Raw genomic sequence first — 16,701 nt, 5'->3', positions numbered from 1 at the left:
AGAATCAAACTGAAATCAAATCTAAATGGAGAGAAGTGTTATATCTTTAATGTTAAGCATAACATATTCCACACACATACGTCTTGAGCAATCCTTGAATATAAAATGATTTCTAGCTGGGCAATACAGCAAGACCCCATCTCTACTAAAAAATAAAAAATTAGCCAGGCATGCTGATGTTTGCCTGTAGCTAGAGGATCACTTGAGCCCAGGAAGTTGAGGCTTCAGTGAGCTGTGATTGTGCCACTGCATTCTAGCCTAGGCAACAGTGAGAGTGAGACCCTGTCTCTAATAATAATAACCATAGTGATAACAAAATAAAGTGGTTTACAAGTTAGAAGCCTCTAAGATAAGCTACTAAGTTGTCTAGTAGTCAAGCTTCTATGAGACTAAAAATGATCTATATATTTTTCAAAAGCACATTCAGAAACTAAAAATTGTGTGCGACATCAATTTGGAGAGAGGAATACTTGAGTTCAAAGGCACAGATGGGGAAGCCCAGCGGCCACATACAGGCTGTTAAACACGGCCTCCTGACCAGAGTCTCAGAACTCAGCTCCCATGCCCAGAGCATCACAGGGGACCTTGACTCCAGCCATGAGTTGTCCTCACGAGTAGTCATTCTAAGAATGTAACCGAGAATGTCGGTGCATGCCAATTCTAACCAGGAACAAGATCATTGTGTCACTTACCCACATCCTCGATAAGGAAGGAGTAGGTCTCCGCATTCACCTTGATGTATTTAAGACTTTTCAGTGACTTCCCATAGGCAATGTTGTAATGCTCCACGGGTCTACTGGTAGCATCTTTGGGTGGGTCCCACGTGACTTTCAGGCCCATTTTAGTGGACAGCAGTTTCACATGCCTTGGCTTCAGTGGGTGGTCAACTATGCAGACAGCGTAACTATCAACTCATGGCAATAGCAGATTGGGAAAGTGATTTTGTTTTTTAATGTTGTCCAATATTGTTGGCAAAAAAAGTAAATGACGTTGAATCTGTCTGAGACTCAAGACTTTAAGTACAGTCATGTTTGCACATCACTATAGTATGACAGCAAGACAAATACACCAAACACACAAGTTTTTATGGATTTTGGATAACTATGAGTGGAAAACCTATACCAAAGGGAAACAAATCAAACTCTAAGCATTCTCTGGCTTGATTACATTGTCTTGCTAGTGCAAGAATAACAAATTAGCAATTTGACATATTCTCCAGAGGCATTCATATATTAAATAGGTTCTTAGTACTCTTTTATGATTCAGTTGGGCCATCTTTAAAACACCTCTAGAAAAAAACACAACATAAAACTCTTCTGATTAAGAAAAATATCACTGTATTCTAACTTTTTTTCTACAAGAAACCAAACCAAATTTAACAACAGCTTTAAAGAGAAATAAAACTCTGGTTTTATCTGCATATACTTAATTTAAATGTTTCCATATTTTATTCCAGAAAAAAAGGTTAGTAAGAAGCACCATTATATTTTTGTCTTGTTATAAGATTCCAAAAAAATTCTTGATTTTCAAAATTACTAAAATGAAATGTAACATTTTTTCAAACAAAATCTCTCAGCTCACTATGTAACCAATATTGTAATGCAATATATTATAAATATATGCTAAATATTCAAGCAACAGTGGAACAAATTTTGGGCAGACTTGGATCTGAAACTGGCTATTCAATGATGCCAGGCACGCCCCCAAAAAAGAAAAAAGTAACCTTAAAGCAAAATAAAACAACAACAACAACAAAACCTTTAAACTTAGTAACATTAAGAAAAATGCATTTAGAATCTGATCGAAGAAGAAAGGAGAGGAGAATGTTTCATGATGACACACACATTGGTTAGAATGTGATTCTAATTTGGATGAAAATTCTGAATAGAATTAACACAGACGATTCCAACACATATCATTCACTCCTCCCAAAACTTCCCCACTGCCTCTGGAGTTAAACAATTAGCAAAAGAGAACTCTGTAGAGAAATTCAAGGGAGAAAAAAGTATAGATTTGAGGATTTTTGAAGCATTAGAGAAAGAATGTCCATTTCAGAGATGAAAGCATGATGTTAGACTAGGAACACAGACAAAAATCCACAAGGCATTCCCTCCCAGATCCAGGTGTGAGGCTCCTGTCAACCTGTTGTGGAGAAACCACAGGTAAGTTACCTCATGCTCTCTGGGAAAATCTGAGCTGGGAAGACTAGAAGGACGGCACACCAGTCACTTTCTGTGCATTAAAAATGAGCCGTGCTCGGTGGCTCAGCCTGTAATCCCGTGCCTTTGGGAGGCTGAGGTGAGTGGATTGCCTGAGCCCGCGGGTTCAAGACCCGCCTGGGCAGGTGAGACCTCATCTCTACAATAAAATTTTTAAAAAATTAGCCAGGCATGGTAGCGCGCACCTGTAATTCCGGCTACTCGGAAGGCTGAGGCGGAAGGATTGCCGGAGCCCAGCAGGTTGAGGCTGCGGTGGCCAGGAGCAGCCACCGCACTCCAGTCTGGGCGACAGAGTGAGACTCCAACTCAAAAAAAAAAAAAAAAAAATAGCAATAGCGGTGACTCTTCTCTAGTTTTCATTTACCCTCCTCTCCTACCTGAAACCTCAACAGGAATCATTCCCAGGTCCCCAAAGGTGTGTAGAAGCAAAGCAAGGTATCCAAAAAACTACAAAGAGGAGCTCATGGTTCGATGTTTTACCCAAGAAAGAAAATGAACAAATAAATATACAAATAGTGCTTTTCTTTACAGTTCAATTCCAAACCTCTCTTAAGAAAAGTTAGATCTTGAGCAGATATTCTGAAGTCTGAGACCCGTGAAGCCCAAACACTGTCACAGTTTCTACTGGCACCAGTGATCCAATCAGCACACAGCTGAAAATGATTTCCTCTTATTACTGATACAGGAAAAAGAAGAACAAATAATAAATATACCCATTGCTCTTCCCTGCTCTGCCTTGCATTTGTCCTTGGACACAGCACAGGATCATTTCCAACTCACAGGAAAACCCACATTCAAATGGATGCACCAGCCCAGCATAAGGAGAGACATTCAAACCCAGCAAGAAGCTCCAATGAAATGAACAGAGGAAAGAAGGGAAGAGGGGGAAATACATCTCTGGTTGCCAAAATCTCATGCAAATCATTTTATCTTCTCACCCATTCGAGGTGATCAAGTGCCATAGACTGTGTGTCTCAACTCACTCTTGCCCAGGGCCAGCATTTGTATGTTAAGAAAAGGGTCATATGATATATGAGTATATCTACTCCAAAACATATGAAAATGAGAGTGTGACATGGATGGGCCAAGGGTTTATGGAGTGTCCACCATGTGCCAACTAATGTTGATAAGGAGGAGAAAGCTGTTACCGTAGAGATGAATGAGCCAGTTCAGCTAATTTTTGCACCGAGGCACCTGATCCTCTTCACAAAAGTCACTCCACTTTCTTCTATGGTAATACCCAGGATGTCTGCACATGTGCCCCTTGTTGTACAGCATAAAACTGCTGATATGGGACACTCAAAGTACCTCATGGCTCCTGAGACTGAGGGTGAAGAATGATCTTAGGCATTCTTAAAATCCATGAAGACAGGCCGGGCTTATTGGCTCAGCCTGTAATCCCGCGCCTTGGGAGGCCGAGGTGAGTGAATTGCCTGAGCCTGCGGGTTCGAGACCTGCCTGGGCAAGTTGGCGAGACCTCATCTCTACAATAAATCAAAAATTAGCCGGACATGGTAGCGCGCACCTGTAGTTCCAGCTACTTGGAAGGCTGAGGCAGAGGGATCGCCGGAGCCCAGCAGGTCGAGGCTGTGGTGGCCGGGAGTGGCCACTGCACTCCAGTCTGGGCGGCAGAGTGAGACTCCAACTCAAAAAAAAAAAAAAAAAAATCCATGAAAACAAAACCAAACTCTTCTTTTCTGTCACCAAATTTGTACTTTTGACTACATATTAAATATTGTTTTCTGTTTTTTCCTCTATTCTCTACAATTTGTTTAAAGAATCAAGTCCAAGGTCAAATTAGTATTAACCTAATACTTTTTTGCCTTACTTATAAATACTTGTGATTTTTACAAGACAAAAGAGTCTTGACTTTAAATGTAGTTTTAAGCATTGTTTTTCAATTTAAATAAAGTTACTCGAACTTCAGGCATCAAAAAAAAATTGGTCTCGTTAACCAAGCACTGAGCACTTAAATATACACTGCAAGAGGTGCTCATAACACACACCCTGGGCAGTACATCCTCCTTCTAGATAACAGAATCAAGGCCCAGAACAGAGAGTGTAGGTGAATTGCCCAGAGTCACACAAATGCACCAGGGGTGGAGTCAACTGCAAGCATGGCTTTGACCGACTCCAAAGCCCAGCTCTTCAAAGTCCCTGGGCCCTCAGAATTGGTTCCTGATTATAAATGACCAATGGCCATATCCTCGGGCATTTACTGTCCTGACACAAATTGTGAGGCCTCCAAAGTTGTGTTTACCACTCCTTCCACCCTCCCCTCCCCTGCTGTTTTCCTTTCAGTGAGGCACTTTTGTCCCTTCCCCTCAAGGTCACTTCCCCTTGTGCTGGCTGTCCTCATTGTCCCCTCTCTCTGGAAGGAATGGAATAAGTGAATGATGTGCTCTCACAGGAGCATCTGCACTGTTACTAGGAAACCTTAAACCAGAGGCATGACTTTCTAGTAGTGACATTTTAGGCCTTAGAACGATCATTTTTCAACATAAAGGCCTTTTGGGGATCCTGAAACCAGACCTTAGAGGCAACCTTACATCAATCTCCTTATAAGACCAGTCCTAAATTTAAGCTTCTCGAAACTCCTTAGGCCAATATACCAATAACTTCTCCTCCCATCCCCTCCCCCACAACACACACACATACAAACTGGGTCAGTTAAGCAAAATACTTAGTTGATTAGGAGTTATTTCCATTTCCTGACTTCCCAGCAACATTGATATTAAAATTGATGTTTTAATATCAATTAAACATTAATTTTAATTATGTTGGTGCTTCATGACTAATTCGGAGAGAACTGGACAAAAAGACCAACAGGAGGGCAGGTTAGAAGATAAAAGGCAATCTTGCGGGTCATCCAGCCCCTCCCGGCCCCCAACCCCCATGCCTCAGTTCTGAGTGAAATCTTCCAACCAGCATCTAACTAAGGAACAATCCTTCAGGCAGGTGCAGATCAGTGTGAATCAACTTAGAATACTTGACAGAAAACTTATTCTTGGGCCTAGAAGTGTAAAGATTTGCTCTCTTTCCAATCACCATTTTAAAGGTCTCATGTGTGCAATCCTTAAATGTGAAACAGAGGCATAAGGAGTGTCAACATGGCTTCAGGCTCTGCCAGCTGTATTCTCGGTTCTGTGTTTCGTAAGATGAGATTTGAGAACTGGGTCCTTATCTATCTTTAAGTATTCTTAGAACCGTAGACCATCCTCTCTGCTACATAGGATGCACATGAAAACAAAAAGCACATGACCTTTTGAAATAGTTTTCAGTATTCTCCTCTAATGAAGATGACACTGGGTACATTCTTTAAAGCTATATAACCATGAACTGCATCTCTAAAGAAAAAAGGACAAACCCAAATATCAGTCCAAAAGGAATGATGCCTAGTAGAGAGAACCTTGGGACATAACTTCACAGACTGTATAGGACAGGTAGAGCCATGACAAGCTATTTTTTCATCTCCGCAGGCTGCAAAATGAGGAAATAAGCTTAAGTTGCAGCCTAAGGGATTTGGGGTTAAATAAAAAGAATTTCCTGTCTGTGTCCTTCCCCGTCCAAGGCTGTCTTTGAACAGAGACAGATGGTAAGGTGCTCCAGACAGAAGGAGGAAGCCAGCAAGAGCCTGTGATGACTCAAACTATTTCATACCACAGCAAAGGCATCTCCCTAGTTCATACCAGTAAACTCCATACAGATTCAAGAATATTTTGCCGGAGACTGAGTGTCAAAATTATATTTTGGTGATCTTTTAGATACCCAGCAATTGCCAGGCTAGCCATTTCCATGCCATGACTCCCACGAGACCTGTGCTGGCTTGTTTGAGAATGGGAAAAAAGGGCACAGTCAGCACCCAGATTCCTTACTTTGGTCTACCTCCAAACTCCAAGTCTTATCCAAAAAAGTCCAAGGAGACCAGATGGGTTCAAGGGCCAAAGTCTAGACCCACGACCGCTCAAGGATGGATTCCAGGATTCTAATGGCTCTGCAATGTCTCCTTGGAGGGACTTCAGCTTCCACAGACAGGCCTCAAGAGTCTCTCCAGGGCTGAAGAGCATCCTGAGTCCAAAACTAAGCCTGAGTTCAGAACTAAATCCTCAAGGCCAGCCTCGCTGACATTGGCAGGGTCCATTCATCATAGTGGACAGGGCACCACACCCCACCTGCTCCTTCCTCACTTTCACACTCAGCACTGACCACACACTCTGTGTTCACTTACATGGTCAATGTGTTGAAGATAAAGATCTCAGACCACTGAGATCAACCCAGTTCCAACTCAGACGCCTACAAGAACCATGAAGATCAAGCAAATGAGGACACCTTATAAAGAGTACATATTCCATCTAAAGGCACAATGTAGTTCTAGATAACTGTTGAGAAAAAGGAATGCAGGCCCCACACTGCCAGATGTTCTGGACTTTTTTCTAAGAAGACAGAAAACCCAATTTGTGTGTGAAATCTCCCAGTTTTGTATTAATTGATGACTGACTCCAATTTTAAGAAACATTATGTGGGAAAACACATACGCACACACATCAGCTGGCCAGGCTCAGGCCTTTACTGGCCAGTCAGTGGCCTCCACCTTGACCCCAGGAGAAATCCTTTTTGCTGATTCAGAGAACCTCCCAATGCCCAATTTCAATTCTGAGACTCCTCTGTGAACCTGGGTCCATGAGAAAAATGTAGAACCAGTTGAAAGCTAACATCTGGAGAAGAGTTAGAGCACTCCCAGTCCCTGAAGGAGTTAGGTACAATCTGTCCACGGAATCGCATTTCACCTTCAGACCCACTTCCCTCCCCCTGGGACTCAAAGTCTCTGAAAAAAAAAACTGTCCTGGGCTCCAGGAAGTGAAGAAGTTGCATCCCAGGAAGGCTTCAGGGAGGGGGCAATGGAGTGCTACACGGGTTTTACCTTCCAGGCAAACCAGCGACTTTTGCATATCTATCACTGGTCTAACCATTCTAGACCAACGTTCCCTGCTGCCTATATAGTCCAATATGAGTCTCAAACTGAATATGTTCAGAATGAAACTCAAGATCTAACTGCTCCAAACCTCAGTTCAGACATCACCGCCCATCCAAACATCTGAATTAGGTGCCCAGAGTCATCCTTAAGTATCCAGGCATATCCACAGTGGACAAAATGTTTCCTCTAAAGGAACTCTGTCAAGGGCTGTTTCCCAGAATAAGGAGAAGGAAGGTTCAGAATCAGTTAATAAAATGAATCAATGAAAAAAGTAGTGCCATAATGACACAATTCATGGAGCAGCCATGCTGAGAAAACTGTCATTCAAAGTAGTAACTGAATATTTCTGGTTTTGTTTTTTTGTTTCTGTTTTTTAATGGCACACTGTCACTTCATTAAGTTCTCCAGGTAAGTAAAAAGAGAAAGATGAATGGTAGATGAGAGAGAGAGAGAGAGAGAGAGAGAGAGAGAGAGATCATGAGGGCACAACTAACTCAGAGAGAAACAAAGAAAGAACTATCTTCCACCAGGCACACTTCTCTTGAATTTGTTCCATTACAACTTTGAAGTTGACTGATTTTAGCCAAATATGCCACACACTGAAAGCCCTGGCTCTGCGTCAACATTCAGTAAATATTAGATGAATGAATGAATACTTTGAGTTTGATTTACAGCCGATCTACAATCTAGAAACAGCTGCTGACAAACATGCTTAAATATTTTACTTTCTGTGATTGCACAGAAACAGAGCTACCACTCACACAATCCCTGTAGATAACAAAGCTAAAATCCACAGCTGAGGCAGGAAAATCCACTCATAAAATGTTGGATAGGTAGAACCAAGCGTTTTCTGAGGCAATTACTAATGGAGTAGATTTAATAAAAACAAATGCTATTTTTTCTCTGATTTTTCTACCAAGTACTCAATGGAGAAAATTACTCAAGTAACTAAGAATCCACATGGTTTGATTTGAGAGTCAAGTCTGAAGCATAGATTTGAGTTTCTCTTTGGATCTCAAAACTCCTAGTGATACTGTACACAGTTCAGTGATTCTTAGAACTCACCTGTCATATCTGAAACAGCAAGTAGAATGCGTGTGGGCAACCCATCAAAAGGGGCGTGTATGCTTCCACCGTGCTGGATATGACAAATAGTAAATGACATCTCGATTTTACTTCACCTGATTAAATGTTTGAAGCAGCCATTCCTGAATTTGAAGGGCATAAGAGCGTTCACTGTGAACATTTGAATTCAAAAGCAATTTGACAAAATAGATAAATGCGTCAGAAAGCAAAGTATCAGATTTATTGCTGATCAAGTTGAATTGGAGAATGTGGCTCTAACATGTGACCACCAGTCCTCCTACTTCTCCATCTCTCCTCTCCAGCTCTGGATCATTCGATGACCCTGAAGGGACGGCTGAGCCTGCAGGGCTGACAGAGCAGGTGGGGAGAGAGAGCCACAAGCTTGGGTCTCCGTCCCACGAGTTCCCACAGGGCTGCACAGGGGAGCCGATGCAGCCTTCCCACAGAAAGGAGACCCAAAAGGAAGAACACAGGCCTGTGGCTTCTAGTCCATTGACATATCACATGAATTCCAACCTCTAAGCTGCACTGCAATCTTAGTACATCCTCCCTTTTTCTAGTCTATTATCTATTGGATTTTTGGTCAAAGGCTTGTAGTTACACTGAGGTCCGTGTTTGCTAAATTTCAGAGTCTGGTAAGTATTTGGCAGTTTCTAGTGGAAAGTAAAACTTGAATTTTAAACAAAGATGAAAGAGGAAGGCTTACATAAACATGAAGCTTTTGTTACGCTAAAGAGCAATCTTTGGTATACTTCAGAAATAATATTCCCAATTTGAGGGTCTTAAGGGGCCAGTTTATTTCCAAAGCCCTTAACATTCCATTGGGGGTTTCTTTATAACCCAGGTTGTCCTCACCTGCTCCCCAGTATGCACTGCGGGTTGGCCGTGATACCACAAGTGCTCTGCTGGGAATGGCAGCTGTACCACATGGCACTCACCTTCATTTCTTTGGGTGTGTTTACTCTGAAAGGCTTTTGTGACCGAGTGCACTGGTTATGTTACCAAGCCAAACTTGGATCTGCAACACCAAATACTGAAATGACTGACTGCGTTTTAAATAGCTTTTCAGATGGATGTTGGAATTGTATTTGCCATGTAATTATAATTCCCCCACCTCCTCAAAAAATTTGAAAGTCTAGGTTGTTTTGTGGCTGTGTGATATGAAATACCAGTAAAATGTACAGATGTTGGCTGCAATTTTCCCCCCAGGAGGCTGGTGTTGGCAGGACACAGTCTGGGTATCAAAATAAGAGCCTCTTCCGACATTTCTCAATATTCATGGGGTCCAATAATAGTGTTTTCCACAACTGGCATTAGTTCTTTAGGGATAATGTTATAAAAAATGAAATCAAACTCCAGGTCTTCAGAGTCTGAACTTATTATGAAACACTCCAGGGAGCTGAAAGAGCCTTAGAAACAAAATCTCTGACCCCACATGGGGAAGCTACACAGTACTGTGTCAGGTCACAGAGAAACATCAAGGCAAGCCGATGTACCAGGTCCCATGGGAGATTGGGGACACTTAGGGAAACAGACGGTGCTCTGCAGACTTTACCCGGGTTCACAACCTAAGCAGTTTTCCTGTGAAAAGCTAACATACCAGATTCTACCCCCAGGCCCAAAAGTGCCCTGTCAGGTTTACCTGGGGAGTGTGTGCATGGGTGGTTGTGTGAGGAGCCTGCAGGTAGTGAAGGAGCTGGCGGGTCGCTGCAGGTTCCGTTACTCGCTGCCATCAGGGCTAACTCCTGAGCGACCTCCTGCTGGTCCACATGAGACTGCCAGGCACTGATGCCTGCACATGGGAATGTGCCAAGAGCCTCCATGGTGCCTGGACAGCACTTGCACTCTCTTTCTCTCTCTCCCTTCTCTCTCTGTTTGTCTCCCTCTCTCTTTCTTCCTCTCGCTCTCCCCACCTTTTTATTCTGTCCCCCTTTTTCTCCTCTCTCTTCCTCAGTCTCTCTCTCCCACTCTCTTGTGCTTCTCTCTCTCCCTCCTCCTCCCTCTTCCTTTCTTTCTCCCCCTTCTTCTTGTCTCTCTTTTTCTCTTCTCCCTCCCCACTTCCCTCTCTCTCTTTACCCCTCTCCTCTCTCTCTCCCTTTCTTTCTCTTCCTCCTCTTTCTTACTCTCCTTCCTTCTCCCTCCCCCTTCTCCTCCCCTTCTCCTTCATCCCCTTTGTTTCAGGAGTTGGTCCCCAACCTTCAACAAAACCACCTGCACCATCCTACAATGTTGGCAAACAAAGCCTTACATCCCAATGCACTCACATGACCTCAGAGGTTAATGGCTCCTTATGGACACGGTTTGACTAGAATGTTTTAGATTCTGGTGACATGCTTATTTGTATTTGGGTGGAAAGTGACATGAAGAGTTCACTATTCCCTTTCATTATCTTCCTGTTTTTCTTCCTCCCTCCTTCCCCACACCCCCAGCACCAACTTGGGAAAGGTCTACAAAGCAGAGAAACACAAAAAAATGGGACGATAAAATGAAATAGGAAGAAATTCTGTTTCAAAATAGGCAGCAAGTGGCCAAACTAAAATCAAATTCTCAAGCCAATAGGGACTGACTGTAGTTTTCCCAGAGAATTTTCTTAAAATAAATCCACCTTCTCCCTCAAGATGTTTTCTGATATATTTTAAGCAGGATTTTTTTTAGTTCTGTTCAAATGAAGCTTCTCAACTAATTTACAACAGTTGAGCAGTTTGCATCAGATTCAGAAACCGCCATGATGGACACTGTAGAATGGCTTTCCAGAAGCCAGTCCCAACTTATTTTTTCTCTCTTGCCCTCTTCTGCTACAGAGGCTGGAATACTAAGCATTCAGTTCTGACTTTTCAGCTTCCCTTGCAGCTAGGATGTTCACATGATCAATTCTAGCCCATAACATACATGAGAAAAACTGTTGCCATTTGTAAGAAGACATTGTAAAGGGGTCAGGCTCAGCTGTTACAAGTTTGTGGTCTTTTGTATCTCCCTCTGTTTTTATCCCCTTGGGATGTCAACATAATACCTAGAGATGTAGCCGCCATCTTGAAACATGGAGTGACAAGCCTGAGAACGATGACATGGTCCAGGATGGCAGAATGGAAAAACAGAATGATACTAGTGCGTGATAGCCTTGTTAAACCACTGGACAGTCCTAGTCTCTGCACTCCCAAGTTTATTGGTGAGTGAGACAGGCAATTCTCTGGCTTGGTTAGCCACTATTAATCACATACGGTGTTATATCAGCAGCCCAATCCATTGATAACTGACATTGTCACTTCTGGATCCATAAAATCAAGTGACTTTTCCACCTGATTTCTAGATGAAAGCTGCTTTTTGGTTTAACTTTAATTTCTTTCTGTTTGTTGTTTTAAGGGATCCACTCTGGGAATTTAATTTTTACAAAGTCAGTGCTTATTTGTCAGTATGCCATTGACTTGAGTAAGTACATCTGTTCAGAAAGTGACACAGCCAGAAATTAGAGCAAACTTCACCAGCAGAGATGGTAGAATTTGACCATTAGGATATGATATTTTAAAGCTCTTGGCCATTTTATTAAGGAACCAGTGTAAGCAAAAGCTACTGTTCTGGGGGGGGGAAAACAAAACAAGATTTTTTTCCTTATAAACCACCAGTTTTCCAGAATAGTTTAGGAAAATGGAACTTGGGGGATTCCCTAGAAATATTTATTTATAAAAACCTTAGAATAAAAGGAACCCTAAAGAGCAAATTCCTATAGTTGGAAGGGACTCATGCCTGCTGTTGACAGGCAATGGAGACCAACTAGAAACAAGTACTTTCCAGGTTTTTGTGGGATCTTTTGCACATTTTTGAAATTCAACTTGTAACCAAGAAATAGTTTCATAAAGAATTACCATTGTTTGCTGGTTCAGCTTAGACTCAGCCTACTATAAACTGCTTGACATACCAGTCAAATGGGGAGGAAAAAAAACCTCCCTGAAAATTCATTCCTTTCCCCACAATGTGAAAGTCATTGTCCAACTATGTTAAACACTTGGGCATTACTGCCACCAAAATCACCACTCATGTTACTCAGAAAGCTCCCTGATATATCTCTTAGAAAAGTGGCCAAACAGATACTGTGGAGAGGTAGGTTTGAAACAAAGTAAATGAGACAGACATGACCAGAAGCCAAGCACCATATGGACCCAGTGACAACCCAGGTAACTAATGAACCATTTTTTAAATTTTTCAGTGTTATAAATGGGCATAGGCAAATCACCTCTCAATAAAGAGGGAAAATACACAACACACCTAAGGAGCCAAGACTTTAAGTTTTGTAGTGGGTCCACTTCTGACAAAAAAAATATATACGGAAGTAAAGGAGAAGAAAGGAAATAAACACGTGCTAAATACCTGCTTAGTGCCAGCCATTTCATTCATTTGTCCAACAGGTATTTATTCAGTAATTATGCATGTATCCAACTCAAAGCTAGAGACTGGGAAGTAGGGAAGTGATTATCACAACTATTTTTTCTTTAATCCCCATTACAACCCTGTGCACTACACTTTGGTATCCCTATTTTTGTAAATAAGGAAACTGAGTCTCAGAGAGTTACGTGATTTGCTGAAAGGCAAACAGTTAGTAGGTGACAGTGGTCAAATTCTGAAACCATACTCGTTCTACTACACTGTGGCCTCTCCACTACAATTATAACTAAAAGCAATAAATGCAGACCTGGAGAGAAATCAGAATCAAAGATATTAAACTGAAAGCCATCAGTGGCAGCTGAATTCATGGGGATACACGAGCTCAATGCACTGAATGGGATCTCGTGAATGTCAAGATTCCACATAGCCAAATCCTTATATCTTAGTCCTCAACTTACTCTATTTCCAACAGCAGTGAGTGCTTGTCCTCTGGAAGCACCTCTTTTCCTGTCCTCCCTGACCATTGGCCTCCAGGACACCATACAGCCCGGTTGCTCTTCCACACGGCTGGCCACTCCCTCATGGTCTCCTTTGCTGGTTCCTCCTTCTTTGCCAGAAGTGCAGGTGTCAGAGAGCTTCAAGGCCCTGCCTCTGGCCATCCCTCTCCTCACTGAGCTCCTTCCTTCTCTCCAATTTAGCACACCTGATACTATGATTGCAAAGATCATCCAAACACAACTGGCTCCGGGATTCCTAACTCCAGCCCTGGCTTTTCCTCTGGGCTCCAGTGTGTCCAACTGTCTACGCAACATCTCCAGAGGGACCCAAAGAACACAGAGTTCTGAGAGATGACATTTTTAATCTGAAATATTAGTGATAAAGAGCAGAACCCGGAAACAAGTTGTATCATGAAAATCAAGAGAGGACAGGTTTTCAAGAAGAAGGGAATATCCATCAGTGTCAAGTCAAAGCTGAAAAAAGCTCATTTTTCTCCTCTTGTACTTAGATGGTCCGCAGTCATTCAAGGATCCCATACAAAGCAAAAATGCCATTGAAGTTTCTCTCTGCAAATATCAAAGTTAATTAGTTCCTTTTCTACAAATGGAGCCCACAGCTACCCTACGCACCTCATAGGATTGATGCAAGAATAAAATATGAAAGAAAATAATAAGGCACTCAACAAACATGGTACAATATTAATACTAGGAATAAGACCCTCAGAACACCTGATATCACCAATCAAACCCCAACGCAAAATAACACAGCATAGTTCCTCATATCTCCACTCTCAGGCTATTCTTGCTCCACATACAGCAAGGGTGGGTTGGGGTCCTCCTTTTCCTCAGTCTTGGAAAACACATTTATTTAGAATTTTAAAATCTTGAGAGTTGGAAGTAATCTGATCATCTGATTCAACTTCCCCTCTTCAATCTGCCGCTCACGTGTGAATCCAAAATGGTCTTTGATACTTTCCATGACCCAGTCAAATCCCAACACATTTCAAAGGTAGACATCCATGAATATGCTTTTCTGTTGGGTGACACAGAGTTATTAGGCAAGGTGCTGCCCTGGGAATGCAAGTGAGTTAATTGAAAGCTGTGTAAAAAGGCAATGGTCTTCGATCTACCCAAGGGACAGGAAGAGAGTAACAAGGGTATCAGACATTTAATGTCGCTGAGGGCCACTACCAATAAATATTATCAGGGTCAGAAGGCTGGGGAAAGGAAGTCCTCGAAAGCCCAGAGGATCCAAGAACAGAGTATGACACTGGTGGAATTCAAGGAGCACCTTTACTAGAGATTTTTCCCATGTCTGAGAGCTCTGGGCCACCACTCTCCATGGCTTGAATTCCAAGAAGACATATAGTCAGACACTCTTTGCAGCTGTGACCCACCCTATCCTCTACACCTCCAAATACTGCAAATTTTCTCCTACAATGAAAACTTATTACAAATTCAGAGTGCCAGTGGACCTGACAGAACTCAGCCCACAAACTCCACATGCTTGACAAAAAGGACATGCAGTCTACTCAGACAATATCCAGAGTGTGTCCTCCCTGGGTATTAAAGTTGAAAATGTAGTCATGACGAAGCTGTGAAAATAAGATCAGCCCCAGGTCTGAATCATTTTGGTGTGGTTTGCTCGGTCATCAGTAGGTACGTATGTGGATTCTGAGAACAATTAGCCACATGAAGATGCTTCACTTCCCTAGTCTATCTGGTGGGTGGAGTAAAAAGTGGTATTAAAAACAAAGTGGGGCCAGTGCACGTGTTACAGGAGAAAAACCATGGTGGCCTTAACATTGAGAGGGTCAGAGGCTGACAGATCCATGGCCTGTGGACACTCTGTGGCACAGCAACAATCACCCAGAAGTCTCAACTAGAGAATTCAATCTAGACTTTTTAATAAGACAATGGCACATCCCAAATTTCACTGAACAGGAAAAAAATGTAGATTGAGTAAGCACCAAAGTGCACCCCCTGGGCAAAGTCCTCAGATGATTTTGGTGCTCTTTCCTACTGATCTTACAATTATCTATGAATTCTCTATATCTCTGTAAAAACACTATATCCTGCAAGTAGAAGTTGACTACAAAGTACTAGATAATCCTAAATTGCTGCATAAAGCACATTTGATTGTCATTTAGTACCTACTCAATCCCAACTTTTTTATTAGAAAATCACTGTAACCTGTGTCCCACCACAGTGCTTTGCCCACAGACTCTGTGACTTAGAAGTGAATATCACGGAAACAAAGAACTGAATACCGCATGTTCTCACTCATAAGAGGGCTCTGAACTTTAGTCACATGAGTGTCAAGGGAGGGATCGCCAGTGGCTAAGCACTGCTAGGGGAGGGAAGGAAGGAGGGAGGAGGGTGGGGAGCACGTGACAACACAAAGGTTACCTGATCCACAACCGGGAGGCGGGAGGGCCAGTTAGTAGTCCAGACTTCATCTGCATGCAGTCTACTTATGCAGTTAATCCTCACTTGTACCCCACATCTCCATAATAAAATAATTTTTAAAAAAATAATATGTAAGTTAGTTACTTTATTATTTACTTTATCAACAAAGGACCTCACAAGACTTGATCTGAGAATCAAGCCCACTCGAATGAACATAGGTCTTTGGAACCCTGGGTGCAGTTTAGCCCACATGGTGCAACTCAGTGACACATGCCTTCCCACATCTCAATGATGGCCCAGGGTTAGAAGCCGATGAATTCTTTTGCCTGTTGAAAAGACATCGTGTTGGTAAGCACACCATACGCACAAAAATATGTTGAAGTCCTAACCCCTGGTATTTGTGAAAGTGACCTTCTTTGGAAATAGGGTCTTTGCAGATGTAATTAAGCTAAGATCAGAGTTGACCCTAATCCCATATGACCAATGTCTTCATGGGAAGAGAAGACACAGGGAGACACCACTTGACATGGAGGGAGACAGCAACTGGAGAGATGTGTCTCAAAGCCAAGGAAACCACAAGAAGCTGGGAAGAGCAAGCACAGAGCTTTCAGAGAGAGTGCAGCTGGGCCTGCCCTAGAGAGGCAGACATCTAGCCTACAGAACTGCAAGAAGAAATGTTTGTTATTTAAAGCCTCCCAGTGTGTGGTACTTTGCTGCAACAGCCCTAGAACCCTAACATAATGTGTAAATACACTTCTTCACTCCAGCTGCAGCTCAAACTTCCAACACAAACCAACACTCTTCATAACGCATCTACTGACACCACACAGTCAGGGTGGGAGGGATGCAGAGGGCTCTCCCATACTCCCTCTGGCTTCTCTGTGACGGCCACATCTAAGTTGTCTGTCCTCTAAGGGTGATGCATCACTGGTAGCTCATGTCCCTCAGAGGAGGCCCAGCCCCTTCAGGCAGATTCTACTTCACACAACACCATGAGGGTGAGGAGCGCTACCCTGGGAATCTGAGCCTCCACCTCCCCTCCATGGCATGTTTTCCCACCAGTTCTCAGAAGAGGAAAGGGGGACAAGTTTCATCGAGCTCACAGTGAGCCCACCTGGCCCAGGTCCCACCCTCCCCT

At 42.7% G+C, this 16,701-nt stretch overlaps 1 protein-coding gene across 1 annotated transcript in view; it reads right to left on the bottom strand.

The window, feature by feature from the left end:
* The window catches only part of FNDC1 (fibronectin type III domain containing 1), a gene marked incomplete at its 3' end in the record, with an annotated part of 49,416 nt that extends 48,561 nt beyond the window's left edge, over positions 1-855 (bottom strand). The window contains exon 1 of the mRNA XM_021708516.1: positions 693-855. Coding sequence (XP_021564191.1) covers positions 693-840 — 148 coding nt within the window. The remainder of the gene's footprint in view (positions 1-692) is intronic.
* Positions 856-16,701: the final 15,846 nt, after the last annotated feature.

The sequence above is a fragment of the Carlito syrichta genome, unplaced genomic scaffold, assembly GCF_000164805.1.
Source record: "Carlito syrichta isolate Samal-C Ts95f unplaced genomic scaffold, Tarsius_syrichta-2.0.1 Scaffold142847, whole genome shotgun sequence".
NCBI lineage: Eukaryota > Metazoa > Chordata > Mammalia > Primates > Tarsiidae > Carlito > Carlito syrichta.
Note: the sequence above shows the minus strand (reverse complement) of the source record. Positions and strands in the feature narration are given on the sequence as shown.